Source organism: Maylandia zebra, linkage group LG7 (assembly GCF_041146795.1).
Source record: "Maylandia zebra isolate NMK-2024a linkage group LG7, Mzebra_GT3a, whole genome shotgun sequence".
Classification (NCBI taxonomy): domain Eukaryota; kingdom Metazoa; phylum Chordata; class Actinopteri; order Cichliformes; family Cichlidae; genus Maylandia; species Maylandia zebra.
The window spans coordinates 48,484,123-48,505,012 of NC_135173.1; the positions used below are offsets into that span (position 1 = coordinate 48,484,123).

Genomic DNA, 20,890 nt, shown 5'->3' on the forward strand with positions numbered 1-20,890 from the left:
ATGTTGATGGTGAACAGATCAAGACACTGACAGAATCCATGGATGGCAGGCTTTTGAGTGTCCTTGCAAAGAAAGGTGGCTATATTGGTCGCTGATTTGTTTTTGTTTTGTTTTTGAATGTCAGAAATGTATATTTGTGAATGTGGAGATGTTATATTGGTTTCACTGGTAAAAATAAATAATTGAAATGGGTATATATTTGTTTTTTGTTAAGTTGCCTAATAATTATGCACAGTAATAGTCATCTGCACACACAGATATCCCCCTAAAATAGCTAAAACTAAAAACAAACTAAAAACTACTTCCAAAAACATTCAGCTTTGATATTAATGAGTTTTTTGGGTTCATTGAGAACATGGTTGTTGTTCAATAATAAAATTATTCCTCAAAAATACAACTTGCCTAATAATTCTGCACTCCCTGTATCTTACACCTGGCCACCATATAGAAAACCTTCAAATATTGTTGCCTTAAGAAAGTGTAGTTTTTTTGTTTGGTTGGGTTTTCGCCCAATGGAAATTTAATCACACCTGCATAAGAAGGCCCAGATCCCTGTTATAATCTATTATAACTAGTGCTGTCAATAGATTAAAAAAAATTAACTAACTAATCTCACAATTTTCTGTTATTAATTGCGATTAATCTCAATTACTTTATTAATAGCCTGGCTCCAATTACATTTTTTTTATTCTTTATATTTTAAGATTGTAACAGACATTTATGCAACACAATGAAGTAAATGCAGAATAAACACAAAGAATGTATGCTGAAATTCAAAGAGAATTTTAATAGTTTTCATCAATCTTTAACACAGTGAAAACTTACAAAAAACCTTTAAGGCCATCAACAGTGACTGAACCCAGGCCTACAGGTTAAAGTGAATATCATAACAATAAAGGGTGCACAAAACTCAGTATTTAAAACACAAAAAGACACAGCTGAAAACCCAGAATGTTGAACATTTTTCACTTCAAAGGAGCAATCTGGATTAGTCCTTCTTTGCACTCAGCCAGTTACTGAGGCAGACTATTCTGTTTACATTGTCTGATGACAAAGAAGCACGCTTCTTTTGAATGATGTGACCTGAGAGTGAGAATAATCTCTCACAAGGCACTGTGGTTGCAGGGGTTGACAGGTACTTGCGTGCAATAGGTGCCAGCCTGACATGTGCTCCTTCTCTCTTTAACCACCACTGTAGTGGACACTCTCCTATGTCAATTTTGGGCTCTGCTTTGTACAGATTCAGACAGCAGTCTATAGCATCTTCCTCTTCCTCTGTATCTGAATCAGGAGAACCCAGCAAGCAGATGGACATCTTGCTCTTCTTTGGTGAGGGTTCCTCTGTTGTCTGAGCAGATGGTTGGTGTGCATCTGTCTCTGACATCAGAAGGTCATGTACTGATGCCCACACCTCTCTTCTTTCATCTTTGGAAAGGCATTTAAGATCTTTAAACCTGGGATCAAGGGCAGTAGCGATCTTCAGCCATGTGAGATTGCTGCTGTCCCTCCGCTGAGCTAGGTCTGTGGTAAAAATCTTCTTAAACCTCAAAACGTAGACTGGGTCATCATCTGAGGGCTCCATAATCCTGAACAAATGACACAAGGCTGGCAACACCATGGAACAAGAGACATACCGCTCTCCTCCCAGCAGTTCGGTAACATATCTGCAATAGAAAGATCAAGTCTGTATTTTTCTATTAATCACACAGAGACAAACATAAAAACTACATATGAAAATACACAGAGAGGTGGAGGTGGAGAACATACTTGAAAACAAAGCTAGAATGCAAAGATAGACACACAATCATGAGAAACAAAATGTATTTACCTGCAAGGTTCCAGTAGTTCCTCCAGCTTTTGCAGTCTGTCAAGCTCCTGGTCAGTCAACATAGTCACCTTGCTGTTTTGTTGAGTCAGGATGGTGGTCAGCCCAAATTTGTTTCTCTGGATCCGCTTGATCATCTCTAGGGTGGAGTTCCATCTTGTTGGAACGTCCTGAACAAGCGGTTCTGTTTGATGTCCATGTGCAGCTTGCTGTGCCTTTAATTCCTGAGCGTTTGCTGGACTATGCTTAAAATGTCCAACAATCTTGCGACATTTGGCCAGAGCCCTTTCAAATGCGCTGTCATTAAGAGAAACTGTGACCGTTCTTTGCAGAATGTGGGCCATGCAGGGCATGTGTTCAAATGGAAGTAGTCTGGCGGCTGCAACCATGTTACGAGCACTGTCGGTGCCAAGCGTGGTTACCTTGTCCTTGATTTTCCATTTGTTTGCAACATTCAGAAAATGGTCAGCACACGCCTCAGCATAGTGTCTCTCTTCAGTTTTACTCACTGTTAGTGCAAACAATTGCATAGTCCAGTCGTTATCAATAAAATGCGCCATGACCCCCAAGTAATTATCGTTGTTCACCGAAGTCCAGTGGTCTCCGGTGAGAGCGACATTCCTTACTTGCACAAGCTTGCTGGACTGCTGAGCCCTCTGGTCCCCATACAAAGTGTGCAGTCTCGACACAATGGTTCCTCTCGAGGGCAGATTGTAACACTCATCTCCTGATGCAGCACGAATGACTTCTCTCAGTCCATCATCTTCTACTATGCTAACTGGTCGGCAGTTTTTAGCTATCCAAACAACCAAGGAATTGGTTACCTTTTCTCTCACATTTTTTGTTATTCGTCCACAAGCACCATACTCCTGAAGCGTAGACTGGCGAGGTCCCGTAGAGGTGGATTCAGTTGGGTGTTTTGCTCTCAGGTGATACGCCAGTGATGAACTGCTTCTGTGGTACTTGAATTCAGCTTTGCAAATTGTGCATCTTACTCTTGTTTTGTCCAACAAGCCATCAGGCAACTTCTTAAAGAGAAACTTTCCACCCAAAAGTCCGCCCTCGTCCATGCTTGCGTGTGTTAGCTAGTGTTAGCTAGATAGTAGCATGGTGTCACTTCTTCTTCTAATCATTTCTGTCAGGCCAAACGCCAGCATAGCACACTGTTGCCCCCTCCTCCAGAGGTGCTCATGAATTTAAAGGTCTTAGATTACAGGAAATTAATAAAAAAACAAAATCAGCGTTAAATTTTTTTAATGCATTACACATTTCTCGTTGATCTTAACAATTAACGCGATAATTTTGACAGCACTAATTATAACATTAACGTAACTTATGTGGCAGTGACCATAACGCCACCAAAGGTTCCAGGTGCATAATGGTAACAGCATTGGCAGCAAAGTCACTGTAACAGATGAGCCACACAGTGTATTTATTTATTTATATATATATATTTTACAGGTGTGAATAAAACAAGACAAAGAAATACAGTGACACGTCAATTTAAACATTTGATATGATTTCTGTGTACTATTTTAAATAAAATATCGAGTTATTAGATCAAGTCCTTAAATTCTATTTTTCTTTTGCTCTTACAGCATCCCATTTTCTCCAGAGCTGGGTTTATACATAGTTCTCTTCATGATAGTTGTCTTGTGGTTTGGTCTTTTATGGTCTGCCGTATCCTAGTAGTTTGAAAAACCTGCATTAGAACTCCTGCAATGACTTTTCAGAGACAAAATATAACTTCTTGATTGTCAGAAATATGCAAATACGTAACAAAAATGGTGTAGTTCACTTCATCCCGTCAGCAAGACCAAGGAGCTGGTGGTGGACTTCAGAAGGGGTCAGCACAGAGACTACAAGCCCATTATCATCAATGGAGCTCCAGTGGAGAGGGTGCAGTCCTTCAAGTATCTTGGTGTCCACATCTCCTCAGACCTGACATGGGCTGCCCACATTCAGGTCCAGACCAAAAAGGCTAGGCAGCGCCTGTATCACCTACGACAACTGAGGAAGTTCAGGGTCTCTCCAAAGATCCTCAGGATTTTCTATACAGGCGCTGTGGAGAGCATCCTCACACAGAACATGACATCGTGGTTCAGGAACAGCTGTGTGAAGGACCAAAAAGCTCTCCAGAGAGTGATCCGTACAGCAGAACGCTGCTGCAGGATTGCTCTCCCCCCGCTTCAGGACACCTACACCAGGAGATGCCGGACTAGAGCAGCGCAGATACTGAAGGACCCGTCCCATCCTGGCAACAAACTGTTCCAACTTCTGCAATCTGGTAGAAGGTTCCGCATCTTCCGGGCAAGGACAGAGAGACTCAAGAGGAGCTTCTATCCCCAAGCCATCCGTGCCCTAAACACACACACCCGCCCTCTCACATCATCTATAATTGACTGAGTCAGGACTCTTCCAGACACTGAACCAAGGCACAATGTACATTTCAAATTCCTTTAATTTTAAATATGTTTATATTGTCTATCCTGTAAAATAGTCAGATGTCTATTCATATTAATGTACAGAATTCACCTGCTTGCTGCTACTACTGCACATTCACCCAGTGTATATACTATATGTATAAAACACCCAGCACGCCCCTGCGGGCGGTTTATCCTTCAAGCTCGGGTCCTCTACCAGAGGCCTGGGAGCTTGAGGGTCCTGCGCAGTATCTTAGCTGTTCCCAGGACTGCGCTCTTCTGGACAGAGATCTCCGATGTTGTTCCCGGGATCTGCTGGAGCCACTCGCCTAGCTTGGGAGTCACCGCACCTAGTGCTCCGATTACCACGGGGACCACCGTTACCTTCACCCTCCACATCCTCTCGAGCTCTTCTCTGAGCCCTTGGTATTTCTCCAGCTTCTCGTGTTCCTTCTTCCTGATATTGCTGTCATTCGGAACCGCTACATCGATCACTACGGCCGTCTTCTTCTGTTTGTCTACCACCATTATGTCCGGTTGGTTAGCCACCACCATTTTGTCCGTCTGTATCTGGAAGTCCCACAGGATCTTAGCTCGGTCATTCTCCACCACCCTTGGGGGCATCTCCCATTTTGACCTCGGGACTTCTAGGTTATACTCGGCACAGATGTTCCTGTACACTATGCCGGCCACTTGGTTATATATAATGTTCTTCCTCTACACCCCCCCCCCAATTTTTGCACATGTCGAGGAGCGTGTCAGGCTACATTTCACTGTGTGTTATACTTGTATAACTGTGCATGTGACAAATAATGAACCTTGAACCTTGAACCCTTTTCTTTTTTACCTTTTTTTTTTTTTTCAAATTTAGTTTATACTAATTTGTATGTAAATCTCTCAGTATGTGTGGAGTGCTTGAAATCAGCCTTTAAACAACTGCCTTATACATCACCGTGTTAAATGAGAAATACAGAAATACAAGAAAAACTCAAGGGATCACTGTGCTGCTCCCCGCAAAACAGTTCTGATGCATGCCTTTCCAAGCATTTGAGCCCCTTTCCAATAAATTTTGCATAAACAAGCATCTGTTGAACAGCACTGCAAAATAAAATGTTTTTGTGTTAATTATAATAGCGACGGTGTATCGTGACATTCTAGAGTATCTGGAGTAACAAGATTAAAGCATTTGAGCATATGTCTGAGATATTAATAAACAGTATGAATTTATTCTGTTTTTAGAATATATTCCGAGCACAAATCCAAAAGGTAGGGGCATGTTATGACTAATTAGGATTTCATTAATCACTGCAGTAATAAATTGAGTTGCAATGAGAAAGTGCACACATCAATTCTCTGTGGACATGCTCTACAATTTGTGTCCCCTTCATAGGGCCAAGTAAGGCATTAGTGCCAAAGCTGTTCCAACCAACATATTTTCCTCACTTGAACACACTGCCACCCAAGAGTTCAGTGTCAGCTTCATTAAAATGCATGGCTACTCACACAGTCGCACCTTGTGTATGCACAAATTAACATGAATGATTTCACTCTCTGTTATCCCAGTTGGAGACTCTACATGACTCTAATGTTAACAGACTAAATGAGACTACTTGTTTCCAGGGTTGAGTGGACGTACACTGTAACTAATTCTGCTCTCAAAAAGGGGTAAAAAAAAAAACTGTGCATGTTTAAGCACGTTTTCACTTAACCAAAGGGAAATTTTGCATTGATCTTTAATTATATTTAATTATTTAGGAACTACAAAACACAAGTGAAAAAGCCAAAAATCTCAAAATAATAGTGAGAAGATTGAAATTGAATCCCAGCCCTTTGATGCCATCTTTAATTACCTTTAATTTACTTAGTGATGAAATAGCAAATTCAATACAGTCCTTCAAATGATAATACATGGTAAACAGTTTTGATCCATGTTAAGGTCAGTTTTATCGAATGCTGCTGTTTCTCAAGAGTTAGAGATCAAAGCAGAGCAGATCACCAGGATTTCAGTCATCTTTTATTAAACAAAATGGGGCTTTTTTTTTTTTTGGACTGGCCACTAGACAGACAGCCAACTGAGGACATGGCCTCTCTTTCAGGATGGCTAATTTATCTTTGAAGAACCTCATTTGCATTGCAATTACCTGAGAAGAACCTATAAGTGGATCCTCCTGCCTCTGACAATTGAGATAGAGTGTGCATTTCTGCTCATTGCAAAGAAACGAAAGAAAAATCAATTGATGGGGGTGGAGACCTGGAGTTAGTTAGAATCCCCCCCCCCCCCCCCATACAGTGTAATGAACTATCATACAATTTCACAAAGAAATAGTCTGTCCCTTATAGCTACTTTGCATGGTAATATGTTCTAAAAAAAATTTTGTTTCACAAGTTCATCTGTGAGTAAGAAATTTAGTACCTTACCCCTCCCCCCCTCCTGCCACATATCAAGATAAAATTGTTATCAATAAGTATCGTAAAGAAAGAAAAGTCTATCCATAGCGCAGTCACATAAAAAACATAGCTCTTAAAATATCACCATGTCATTCTGTTCGCCTTACATTGATTTTAGGTATCTCTAGTTACATATTTGAACTGCTTTTGCTATTTCTAACACAAAAATGTCTTGGCCACAGACAAAGAATGTTAAAGTAATATTTTTTATTATGATATATGATATCGAAAATACGAGCTAAAATAAATGTGTCAAATAACTGATATACAGGGTGGGCCATTTATATGGATACACCGTAATGAGAACAAAACACTGAACAAAATCTTCTGAGTGAACTGAGGGTCCTGTTCCAATTTTTGTTTTGCCCATTCTGCAAATTCTGTGCGCCGATCTGGGTCATCCTCGTTGAGATGCTGCAGTAGCTGGAGTTTGTAAGGGTGCCATTTGTGAGTAGCTAATATCCGCCGAAGGGATGTTCGACTAATGCCACTCTCCAGTGACATGCGACGAGTGCTACGCTGTGGGCTCTTGCTGAATGAAGCTAGGACAGCCACTGATGTTTCTTCATTAGTGACAGTTTTCTTGCGTCCACATTTTGGCAAATCCAACACTGAACCAGTTTCACAAAACTTAGCAAGCAGTTTGCTAACTGTAGCATGGGAGATGGGTGGTCTCGTAGGGTGTTTTGCATTGAAATCTGCTGCAATGACCCAGTTACTGCGTTCACCAGATATCAACACAATTTCGATCCGCTCCTCACGTGTTAACCTCTTCGACATGTCAATGTGAACAAAGAGAAACTTGTAAATAACTCATGAAAGAATAAAGTTACGTTGTAACCAAGCACACCATTGTTTTTCTTGTGACATTACCAATAAGTTTGATGTGTCACATGGCCCTCTTCCTATTGAAAAAACAAAAGTTGTATCCAAGATGGCCGACTTCTAAATGGCCACCATGGTCTCCACCCATCTTGAGGAGTTTGCCCCCTCACATATACTAATGTGCCACAAACAGGACTTTGATATCACCAACCATTCCCATGTTATTACGGTGTATCCATATAAATGGCCCACCCTGTACTTAGTAGATCCCCAATTTACCCCAAGAAATGGAATTTAGGTAATAAAAATGCATTCAATAAAACACTGCTCAGGCAGAAATGAAGCAAAGTCTGCAGTTTTCTTTGGGGAACAATTGTTGGGTTGTAGTCATAGATCAGGTGATACATCAGCTGAGTTTGCATTTTGCAATAAACAATTGAGCGACCTATTTATTCCATCACAAGGCCATCTCATTCTTCCTCTTACTTCATGGATCTGGGTTGCAAGTCTCTTTCTGTTCACATTTAGCGTGAATATTGGTGCAGTGGTTGTGCTGAATCAGCAGAAATGTTTGAGGAAATGTATTTATGGCACAAGAGTGGCCCTCGTGAGTTGCTATCATGCACAGGGGTTGAGTACTGCATGCAGCTTGGCGATTTAACAAAACAAACTGACACGATACAGTGACATGTGAAACGCGGTAGGGGTGAGGATAGTGCTGTGGGGTAAGAAGTACGTGACTTTGTTTCAAGAAGAGCACTGTTTGAGAGAATAGCGGAAAGCATGAAAGGTACTGAACCTTACAAGTGATTAGGACACAGCATTACACTTCTCGTGCAAAATTTCAGCTAATAAGTAGTCGCTCCTGCTGACGAATGTGCTTCTGTCCTCCGGGGATTTTCCACAGCTGTTTCCACCTGCTGAGTATTTCCTCCCTTAGCTTAGCTTTGTCTTTTTCCTTTGAACACAAGAGCATCCTGTTGGCTATAATTAGCTCTGTCACTCTGCACGCATGAACATGAAACATGATGCCATTCTTTTCTCCGTACTTTGCACACCACACCTATTCACTCAAACACTTGTTCCCAAGCTTTGTGTCACATATCCCCCCCCCCCCCCCCCCTCCTCCACAACCCTCTTTCTTAGCCTTACTGTAATACGCCCTGTCTCACTGTTACAGTTTACTCACTTTTCCTGAACTTGTTGTTGCTTCCCCATTTTAATTTATTTTTTTATTTTTTACTTCAGATAATTAAAAACTCTTCAAATTTGTGTTGCAACAACTAATGACAGGAGTCTCCAAAGTATAGACCTATTCCATATTGAGAGGTCGCAGGGTTTTCACGTTGCCAGATGTAATACTATAAGAACAGTTTGATAGTATTAATGCAAAAACCCAGTTTGGTGGTAAAAGTTGTGTGTATCTGTGTATGTGGTTATGCTTGTGTGAGTGTGTGGCATGCAAGGCACAGACAGATGGACTTGCATGTATTTTTAAAACGTGTTACCACACCTTGAATTTGCTGCACCTAAAACAGCAAATGAGACATTCTCATTTCGTAGATTTGTTTGTAAAAATGTTTTGATAACAGTAGTGCGCCTGGGGTCTGCTGGCAATTGGTATGGTTGAAAAAGAAATGACTGAAGCTAAATTTAATTTAGAAAAAAGAAATGACAGCATTTGGTTTATTAAATTGTCATATGAAAAAAAAAATAGTACTCCTTAGAGCTCCAGCTCTCTTTGTGTCATGTCAATATCATCTGCTCAGTACTGACTGCCTGACAGGTGAGCTCAGGATTACTTTTACATTAAAAGCTTTTCTTTTTTGAGTTAATCTACCTGTGTGTGCGTGTTTTGTGAGTTCAGTATGTACAACAGCGTAACATGGCCATAAAAAGAAGTGCAGTGTAAGTGTATTCCAAAATAACCGCTCATACTCTTCAACTGACAAGACACAGAACATCATAATCTGGAAAACCAAACATGGCTAAAGCTTCTTGGTCACTATTATGGAAAATTCAATTTCATGTCATAAAGAAGGTATAAGGTCATACTGAAGTCTTTTTCAAGAGCTTAACAACATCAAGTTACTTTCCAACCTTCCTAACTCAATGAAATATTAAACACACAATTCCTGAAAGGATTACTTTATTGTAGGGTGGACTGGAGCAAAAAGTATATTTCCTGTGTCCAATGTCAATTTTTCATTCATATTAAATGCATATTCAATTTCTTTTATATTTATTTTATATCTAAATCCTTGGAAATAGCTTGAATGACAAAGAACAGCTCAAATCGAATGGACTTCTCTATAATTCTGATATTAACCAGGCTTCTATTATTTATTTATGATTACTGCATTTGGGCAGCAAGGTGGGTAGCAGTTTGTTCAAATGAACTCATTTCTTTTTCAGTGTAAGTTTCTGGTCAGCGCTCTACTTTTCTCACAGTCCAAGGACATGCAACTTAACCAAGTCGGTGACAAATTTTGCTACAAGTGTTTGTCTGTCTGCATGTGTTAGCCCTGTGTGACAGACTGGCGACCTGTCAAGGCCATACTCTGCGTCTTACCCACTGTGTGCTGGGAAAGGCTCCAGCCCCCTGTGAGCCTGAAACAGATACACAGTTTAAAGAGTGTATTGTTGGTTTGTGTGGACAGACAAGACAATTAAATCAGTAATATGTGTCTAGGAAAAACTGTCTACTTTGAGTTTATTTAAAGGAGCTGGCAACCATTATTTAATGCTACACATAAATTAATTAAAAGCTTGATGTCTGTTTTGTGATGTATTAAGGATACATGGAAATATTAATATTTGCAACTTTCCACTGAAAGCTAATGAAATAAAATTGATTCCCTTAGTTAGAAGCTATTACGTTGTCTGTGCACATCATTAGGTTCACCAGCTTTTATGGGCCAAACTGGATCATTTGGTTCAATGAAATCACAAAAGTCATAAAAGCAATCCTGTATATATTGTACATACTATTGTTTGAGTACTTACGATTGTTTTTTTTGTACTTTTTATATTTTACATTTATATTTATTATTGAAACTTGCACCAAGGGAGTGGCACTCCAATTTCGTTGTACTCTGTACAATGACAATAAAGGCTATTCTATTCTATTCTATTCTATTCAAACACCTCGGTAGGACCTCAACAAAAGTACATTGTATACACACTCTGTAGTATATGTTTGTGACATAAGGAGTTATTGAGTACCCAGTTTATCTTACCTATGTAATTGTTAATTTAGAAAATATGAGGTAACTGAAGAGCTTCTTGACATTAGTCATAATCTTTACCTTCATCAGAATCAGAATCGCGTTTATTGGCCATGTATATGCGCAATCACATACAGAGTACAGTTTATGCTGTCATTACATTTGAATTATGAAGTGTCACTTGTTTCATGTTTTCATCTTAACAATATATTGTTGAAGACAAAAAAAATATCAGTTTTGTCGCAAAAGGTTAAATAATGAATTATGTTCATAAATGACTGCATATCACAGAGCTGTCACTTTACATTTAATTGAAGCGGTCAGTGCACATACTGGGGGTATAGGGACAGTGCCCTTGGAATCAAATGACACCATTCCCCTGTCTGCAGTGTCTCATGCTTTCTCTTTTAAATTGCTGATTCTTCAGTAGATACATGTGTTGAAAATGTCCATCACTTGGCTCACTTCGGTAATAGTTACGTTTTATTGAAGCAAACACATTTTCACTAAAGGTACCTGAATAAGTTTTGAAGTGTAGATGCAATGTTAACTCTAAACAATATGAAATCATTATTATTATTTTTTTTTAATTTTCATAGCTGGCTGTGAAAGAGCAGTAACTACATTCCAGCCACACTGGGACGGTGTGAGCATTCCCACAACTGCCAGGTGCCTCTCACTCTAGCACACTCAACACACAACACTCAAGCCAATGCCTACCCTAGTGGGTGGTGGCTTTACAGGTCACTGGATCCATGTCATTTTATGAGCCTCATGACTCAAAGCTTGACCATCAGATGCTCACCTGTTGCTCCAGTTGCTGTTCAGTTCATGGTGCTGCAGCTCTTATGCTCTAAGCCCTTCCACTTAGAACAGGGGTGTCCAAATCCAGGCCTCAAGGGCCGGTGTCCTGCAGGTTTTAGATATCACCCTGGGTCAACACACCTGAATCAAATGATTAGTTCATTACCAGAGAACTTGTTGAGGAGGTAATCTAGTCATTTAAATCAGCTGTGTTGGATCAAGGACACATCTAAAACCTGCTGGTCACTGGACTTTGAGGTCTGGAGTTGGACACTCCTGCCTTAGAGTATGGGAGACTCTGAACAAGAGTGCCAGGACACCACATTAAACATCAAAATTTCTTTAAATTTTTCAAGGAAATCTGTCTTCTCCACTTTCACTAAATTATTAATATCTCTCAGTGCCTAATTTTGCCAAAATGTCCTTTAATGTGACCAAGTTAATAGCCTAATTTAAATTCTAAACAAAGATAAACATTAATAAATGTTCTTATTATTAATTAAATTTGTTTAGCAATTAAACATAGCCTCATGTCTAAGTTGAAGGGAAAATAGTAAGAAAATAAGATGAATGCCTCGAAGGAAACTTGATTTTGTTTCCCATGTATGCCTATTTAAACACTGGAACTACTGGGTTGGATTTTGAAAAAGATGTTTACTTTGCTTATCTGATTTACAGGCTTATCACAGCTGTCATGCAGTGAGAGGCAGGGTACACACTGGACAGGCCACCTATCCATCAAAGGGCCAACGCACAACTTTTTAGCAGCATTTGTGGTGTTTCTCGCTTTTGTGATTTTGCAGAGTGTACTGCAAGTGCATTGCAAACCAATCAGTTATGTTCTTTAAATAACAAGAACATCATAATCAGGGGAACCAAGTGCAGCTACTTGGAGTGGTTATCAAAAAATCCATGTCACTATAAAGAAGACTTTAGGTACAAGTTGTTCTTGAAGTCTTTCTCAGAAGCTTTCCAATTTCAAGTCAATTTATAGTCTTCCAACCTTTATTGGGCAAAAAAAAGAAAAAAAGAAACAAGTCATTTTTTTAGAGGATTCATTTTTAAAGCAATAAGTAAAAAACAATATTTTCTGTCTAACATATATAGAAAGATAGACAAATATGCTATGTGCAATTCACCAATTAACCAAACAAGTATGTCTTTGGTCTGTGGGCAGAAGATAGAGTACCTGAAGATAACGCTGCACAGAAAGCCACCAGCCAGCCAGCAGTTCAAACCCAGGACCTTCTAACTGTATGGTAGCAGTGCAGTGCAATTATTGATAAACCAGAACACCATAGCAACGACACAGCAGTGACAACAGCAATATAAAAATGCTTAATTCAAAATTGCAAATACTGTAAATATTTACCATCCTTACATTTTTATACACATGATGTGATTTTACATAAAGAAGAAAACTTGATGGGAAAATCTCAAATAAAAAGAAAAGCTATGTCTTTTTTCTTGGCAACACAAGACCTTTGACTGTATGTTAAACCAACACAATTTATTCTTATTTCATTTTAGAAACTAAAGAACCCACCCACAAGGATGGGCAACAGAGGGAAGAGAACTGCTGCTGCATCCTGGAAGTGGTACAGGATGATGGACGATATGCTTAGACCTAAACATCACATTAATCCTCCGGCCCAGTGCGACTCCCCCAAGGACGCAGTGACGGTTTCTCCTCCACCACAAGCACAGGACAAAAGACGTGTGGTTCGTAAAAGAGCAGGACACAGGAATTAGAAGCACAGAGAGCCAGACTGGCTGGTTTAGCTCCAGGAAATGGAGAGGAGAGACGAGTAGAGGGAGATGAGACCAGTGGACCGAGAAGAGCATGAGAGGAAGGCATTAGAGAGAGCAGAGAGGGAGACCAGACTTGCAACAGAGTTGCTGGAGAGAAAATACAGGGATAGAGGAGGATTCACAGAGAGTGGATTGAGAGATGACAAGCTCATGGCCATTTCACAGAGCCTTTAGGAAAGAATTACACACACCATGCTAAGTTGATCAATCTTGCTTTGTGGTGATTGAGTTTTTTTCTGTTTCACTTCTTCATTCTTATCTTAGCTATTTGTATTGAGGACTGATGTTCACTTCTCCTTGAAGCCAATGAGATTTTCTTTAATTCAACTCATTAATTCATGATGCTGAATGTCTTTTAAACAAGCAAAATAAAAGATGTAGTATGGAATTCTTAGCACCACATTTCCAAACCTTGAACCTATTTTTGTAGGCAAATGAATCTGGATTAAAAATGATTACTAAAACCTAAGACACATGCTATATGTCAGAATAAAGTAAAAGTAACGCCACAGGACACTACCAAAGAATGTTTTGACCATATGGAGCTCTTTGTTCCCACTGAAACAGGATGAGATCTTTGTCTTTACTTCTAAAACTTTGCCCAGTTTTTGCATGAAGCATTAACCTTTTTGAGTATTCACAGTATTGGATTATGAGTATAATTTTTAGCTATAGGCTAGGAGGAGGCCACCATTGTGTAACATGATTGCATGTACTGGCTGAATCCTCCACTGTCAGTAGTTTGTTCCTGTCACACTTAAGTCTGTGTCACACAGCACCTGTTAATAATCATTGCAACAATTTACAATGCAAGTAACAATATTATTATAAACAATGGCTGTGAAACTCAGTTGGATTTGTGGGAGTTGAGAATTCTAATGGGTAAATTTTAGCTATGATAATAATAATAATAATAATAATAATAATAATAATAATAATAATGGATTGGATTTATATAGCGCTTTTCAAGGCACCCAAAGCGCTTTACAATACCACTATTCATTCACTCTCACATTCACACACTGCTCATAAACCCTAGAATAAAGTCAAACTTTTTAAACTTTTCCTTTTGTGAAGTTACCAAACACAACATTTTAGGGTTGCTGATTAGGATAGTTCAACATCTCTAAATAAAGCATCTTAATTAAAACATGTGTCAGCAATTTTTATGTGTCAATGTGTGACACATCTACAGTATTTAACTTTCTGTATGTGTGGGAAGGAGAGCGATATAAGTATTATCATCCTGAAATCAGACATTTAGTCTCAAACTATTCTTAAAATAAACAATCAATGGCTGCAGCTTTCAAAGTTACGGCCAAACTAGCTATTGTGTGAATTGTCAAAATACTCTTTGCAGCACAAGCTTCTCTACTGTAAGCAATTTTCTCCTGCCTTGCCTTCTAAAGTCGTGCCAAAAACCCAGAGGCATAAGCATTTATTACTTTCTTCTAATATCAAGGAGACCAATGAGATAGCAAAGCGATTAATCAGTCAAGTCAAGCTGTAGCACAGCATGTGGGATGAAGATCTTTCTGTATTGTATTTTGTGACTGGAGCTTGAGGGTAGTTTTTCACCGAGGCTCTGGAGAGCATTTTGCCTTACAATATTAGTGCAGGGGCTTGGGCTACTGAAAATACATTTGAGAGTTGCATGTAACTAGCTGTTGTTTTTAACTATTTGAAAACCATGTAAGATATAACAATCAATAAAAAATTGCAATAAAATTTTAGATTTAAAATGTTATTCAAAATACTGAAATAAACACTTTAATCATGGAGTCAACCGTTGCGCTCTATCAATCATTCTGCAATGAGTTTAATGGATACTGGCATGGTGACAAAATGTCACCAAAGTAAGATTAATACTTTACAATATCTGCCTTTTCCTCTTATATATTTTCTTCACTATAATTCTGAAATAGCTATAAATTTTTATTTACTGAAGATACTAACAAAAATATAATTATGAAATCTTGCCAGTAGAGCCCCCTTTAATACAGTTACAACTAAATGGTTTGTTATTACCAGGAACAATAATTACACCTGTTTTTCATGTCTACTCTTTTCAGCATAAGGATTTGTCATTATGTCTTTAATCAGGTTTGCCTCTTACTGGGAGCCAAGTATGAGAACACATAAGACAGCGAAAGTGCAAAAAAGACACATACAACATCACCCTTTCATTTTCCATTTCATTTAACACATTCATTTATTACCCTACACCATTTGCTTGTTCATTATGTTGACAAAACACCACCATTACTATGGATGGTAAAATTTGAAAAAAAAGAAGGACTTTATGAAATTAATTTCTGGTTTAAGTATTTTGATTATTGATTTTTGAAATTTTTCATAATATACATCACTCACGTGATCTGTATCTCACTCTAGGTCTGTGATTGTGTAAGAGCCTGCTGGAGCACATGTTTTAAAACTCCATGAAATATTTTCACACTTCTTTTCCAGCACAGGCTGCACAGTCTCAATTAATAGCTCAGTAATAGATTTACTTTGGTTAATGTCAGGGGCTTTAACTATCTTTCCAAAAAAAAGTCCATAAACTCTTAATCTTTGAGTTAATCTGGAAAACCATATAAATACAAATAATAAACAAACAAACAAACAAATACATAAATACATCTGATGTGATGGATTATCACTATCTTTTCCCTAACATAACAAACCTCAGTCATTGCCAAGCAAAATGCTCATTTTTCTTCTGTTTCTCTTGTGTTAAGGAAGAGTTCAGCACTGAGGCTGTCTCTATAACCTTGACAAAAGTCACACTGAATACATACCCAGCAAGTTTTGCCATCAGATAATGGTTAAAGTAAAACATACCTTCTTTACTCTGAGAAGCAAACACACACTGTTTATCAGAAATGCAAGTATAGTTCAGTTGTTGTGAAACTCAGTAGAAAAATGCAGAAAATGTGTTGTATTCTTAGAAAACAAGCAATAATCATCTTTTTAACAAAAGCTTTGTAATTTGCAGTTTTAGTAGTACTTTTAATCACCCTCTAAAAGCCATCTAATCATATTGGACACTGTGCCATGTCTTAATGAAGCAAAGTTTTTTCCTGCAGTTCCATTCAGCTGTGGCCAAACAAAAATCAATCCTGCACTATTTAATTAAAGGCCAAGCTCACATTATATCGAGTCCTTTCAACTAGACTGGGTTCTCTCAGTGTGTGAAGCAAACCTCTGTTTTGCTTGAGTGTTTATATAAGGAGAAATACTTTGACATTTTTGGCATTTATTTGGATGTGTGACCTTTTTAACATGCTTTCAAATGGGGGCCATCATGTTTTCTCACTGAAGCAAAGGTTTGTGGAAATGCCACAGAGTGACAGCGTATAATGGGAGAGTAACAGGAAGGTATTAGATTTGTCTCTGAAAGACAGATAAGGGACACATGCAAAAAGACTGTGCTTGCATGAGAAGTCAGTACATTATAGGGTTCATACAGTACTGTTGATCAAAACATAATATTCTCTTTTTCATCACCACATCAAGACCTTTGTTTGCCAATCCTGTAGTTACTTCTCGTAAAATGTTTTATTAAGAATGAAAATATTCCGTGGTCTTAAACCTGAATATTTGGAGGTGTTTAAAAGAGTTCAGTCTCCACTTGTGATATTTTAGTTGTTATAAATCCTGAACTCTCCATTTGGCTTAAAAGCTACAGTTTGTTGAATCAACAATTGGATTAATGTTTCTGTTCTCTTAACAGCCAAAAACAGTGTGACTGATGACCAAACAACTAATACCGCCCGCATGCTCCAGTAAACATGTGGATACCTGCATGAGAGTTTCTTCCAACACTGTCAGGTTGTGTAGTTGCAGATGAAATGACAGAGAGAACAAATAGTTATGTTCCACTCAGGTTCAATGTGTGGTCACAGTGTGGTGCGGTGTGAATAGGCTGTCAGTTGCTCTACAAATGTTGGCCTTCTAACGTGAAATATTTTGACTATAGACTTCTATTATTGTGTCTTTGCATTGTGTGAGGTATGCTAGACCAAAGTCACAGTTTCAAAAGCATCTTTTAGACTGCAGTTTATGACAGTGTTAATAAACACTCTTTTTTAATTAATGGTAGAAGATGGAAGAGCCTGAAGCAGTACATCCCAATCCAACCTCACCGAACAATCAAATATCCGCTCATGACGATTCTACAAAGGAGATGCTGGTGGGAACTGTCCTCTAATAAATCCCTGGTGTGGCTGTGCATTATTTATGTATTTATTTATTTATGTATTAAGGAAATAAGTAAAATAGCCAGCCTTCCTTTTGCTTTGTTAAATAAACATACAGTGGGCTGCAACTTCATACGCAGTCTCTTACTTCTTGAGAGTTTAGCTCTTTAGTCAAATTCACTGCAGCACTCAAGTTTAGCCCTGTAGACCAGGGAATCAGATATTGTATGCATGAGGGTCCAGAGCAAAGGTCTTCTTCACTTTATTTAAACACATTTTGTTTTTTATACTCATTTCAATTGTATCTATTCAAGAGTTACTGCACAAGAACTGTTACTTGCAGAAGAACATTTAATCTATAATGACCATTAGGCTTAGTTTTATCATGATGACTGTAGTGTATATATAGATTTTATTGTTAAATTGTTACCTGCAATCCTTATGTATAATGATTATTTGTGTAACATCTTTTATATTTATTTTGTTTGTCTGCTTGTGTTTTACTCAGCATGTGAACACACGTTATCTATTGATTTTAATCATATTGCAGTGTATTCTAAAGTTTGTCCAGGATTATTCAGACTGGTACTTTTTCATTCCTTATGAAGAAATAAGACTCTTTAAAGAAAACTGTAGACAGATTTTCTTTATATTTGGGTGTTCTCACTTTGTCGAGTTTAGTTTTAAGGGACTGACAGCTGTGTTTAAACAAGGTAGTCCAAATATAAAAGGTGTGGTTGCTTCTTACAGCTGTAATAGTTCATATTTATTTTGTGTGTTTGCTTTTATTACCATGAAATTGAATGTATCTACTTAATTGCTGTGCTTTGAAGGCAAACTATGTAGTCATCCCTGTTTTCTTCATGTTATAATGCAGAAAAGTCTCTGGTGAGTCTCTTCTGTAGAAAAACATACATGCAGGCAATTCATGCTTATGATAGTTTTCCACTCAAAGCCAAAAGAATTCCTGTCAGAGGAGCTTGTGTAGTAAGCCTGTTGTGTAGGCCTGGGAGCTTGATGCGCAGTATCTTAGCTGTTCTTAGGACTGCGCTCTTCTGGGTTAAGATCTCAGATGTTGTTCCTGGATCTACTGGAGCCACTCGCCCAGCTTTGGAGTCACTGCACCTAGTCCTCCGATTATCACTGGGACCACTCTTACCTTCCCCCCCCACATCTTCTTGAGCTCTTCTCTGAACCCTTGGTACTTCTTTAGCTTCTTGTGTTCCTTCTTCCTGGTGGCCTACTTCTGCTTGTCTACCACCACTAATTCCAGTTGGTTAGCCTCCACAATTTTGTCCATCTGTATCTGAAAGTCCAACAGGATCTTAGCTCAGCCATTCTCCGCCACCCTAGGGGGTGTCTCCCATTTTGACCTCGGGACTTCCAGGCCATATTTGGCACAGATGTTTCTCTATACTATGCCGGCCACTTGGTTATGACGTTCCATGTATGCCTTGCCTGCTAGCATCTTGCACCCTGCTGTTAAGTGCTGGATTGTCTCAGGGGCATCTTTACACAGCCTGCATATATATTTATATCTATATCTATTTATGATGATATTTCCCCCTCACCTGTCGTCCTGGCTCTCGCTTGCCATAGTATTTGTGTTGTACCTCTAGCCATGAGAGCAGTTACTTTATCCCAATGTTGGAACACTGGTTTACGAGTCAATCTGAATGCAGGGTATCAAAGATTCCATAGGTCCCTCATCCTATTCATGTAACCCCTTCTGCTGGGGTTGCTTGTGTAGTCGCATTCCAGTTCTCATGTCTTGCCCACTCATGCCTTCTTGTTCCAGTAGCCCACTTCTCATCAGTGTGTCCTGGTTCCTCATATATACATACATATACATATATATTTAGAGTTATTTATCAATTATTTTTTTCTGCTACACAATTCCACAATTCCAATATCTTGCTTCTACAATACAGAAAGCACTAAAAATGATAAAAAAATAAAATAAAAAATAAGAAGGCATGTCCAAACTTTTCACTGGTAGTGTATATATTCCAATTTAGTATACAGAGATATAAATAATTCTTAGTATTGTTTTGAGCAGTCAGAGATGTGTTAAATGATATAAGCCTAGTTTTGAAAAATAATAACCAAGTTTGAAAGTAGACTAACCAATGTGGTAACTATGAGATTGTTGTGAACCCTTCTCTAATTGTCAAATCTGTCTTGCCTTGACTGGATCTTGTAAGATACTGTGCTCCATTTTCTTACAATTAACATTTTGATTTTCTGAAAAGGTTGTTGTGATAAGCTCTCATGCTTTTGATTTAATAAAAGACCAAGAACCACAGTTAGTAGGGGGAAGGAAACTGCATTGACTCTCCATTTATCAAAAGCTCTCACTAGATAGACGATATTGATCTAAGATGTGGAAGGTAAAACCAGTGGGAATCTAGAGACAATCTCTCTTTTATGCATTCACAAACCCGCATTGCAGTATTTTCCTTCCTCTAATAGACACCTGTGTTGTGTTGTCAAAACTGTCAAATCAGTGCACATGTAAGGATGCTTGTGTGTCTCTTTCTATGTGGGTTACCACACAAAAAGTTCAGGTTTGTTTACAAATTGATTGTCTGAGCATCCATGTCTTTGTGGTTGATCTCACCTGTCAAACTGGTCGGTGAATTATCAACATAGCCTGAAGGAATGATGGTCAGAGCTATGAATATACTGTAAGACCTGTGTTGCAAAAGAAGGGGTTCACCCGTAATGGCTCTGCTTTTCCTCTACCATCTGGTGAAGGACAGTGACAAGCCTAATGAAACTAACTAGGACATATTTTGAGTCTGCAATTGACAGGCAATGCCAGAAACGAAGGTTAACCATAGCTAAATTGGGATGCTTTCGTTTGCAACAAGGTCAGACAAAATTGACTGTCATTCTGTTCTGCCTTGCACAGAGGGATGCATACATATTTTGCTTGTAATGGGGCTAATAGGATCCAAGTGATGGACAGTTGTCACACTGTGTACCTGCAGGCAAGAGGGATGAACTGATCAATGGGGAATAAACTACTGTTTCATGTTATCATAAATTATTAAACCTCTGTTTGAAACATTTATACCAGTTGTGCATGCAGCATAATGAGTGAATTTCAAATGTTTTTCCTTTCTTCTTTTTAATTAGAATTTGACTTGAATATATTAATGTATTTATCTTTCTATCTTATATTACATTTTATGGCTTGAAACTGCAGCACATCTTTTCACTGTTTTGGTCCTGAAATGGAGAAAAATCAGCATATTACATAATAGTATGTTATACAGCATTTTTTTAATAGCTCAGGGAAAGTGTTCTGAACTCCAGGAA

At 38.5% G+C, this 20,890-nt stretch overlaps 1 protein-coding gene across 1 annotated transcript; it reads right to left on the reverse strand.

Moving 5' to 3' along the window:
• Nucleotides 1-988: 988 nt before the first annotated feature.
• Nucleotides 989-2,895, reverse strand: LOC112435073 (E3 SUMO-protein ligase ZBED1-like). Its single transcript, XM_024802977.2, has 2 exons — nucleotides 1,829-2,895; nucleotides 989-1,586 (listed from the first exon to the last, which is right to left on the reverse strand). The coding sequence occupies exons 1-2, from the start codon at nucleotides 2,893-2,895 to the stop codon at nucleotides 989-991; spliced, it is 1,665 nt and encodes a 554-aa protein (XP_024658745.2).
• Between the last annotated feature and the right edge of the window lie 17,995 nt (nucleotides 2,896-20,890).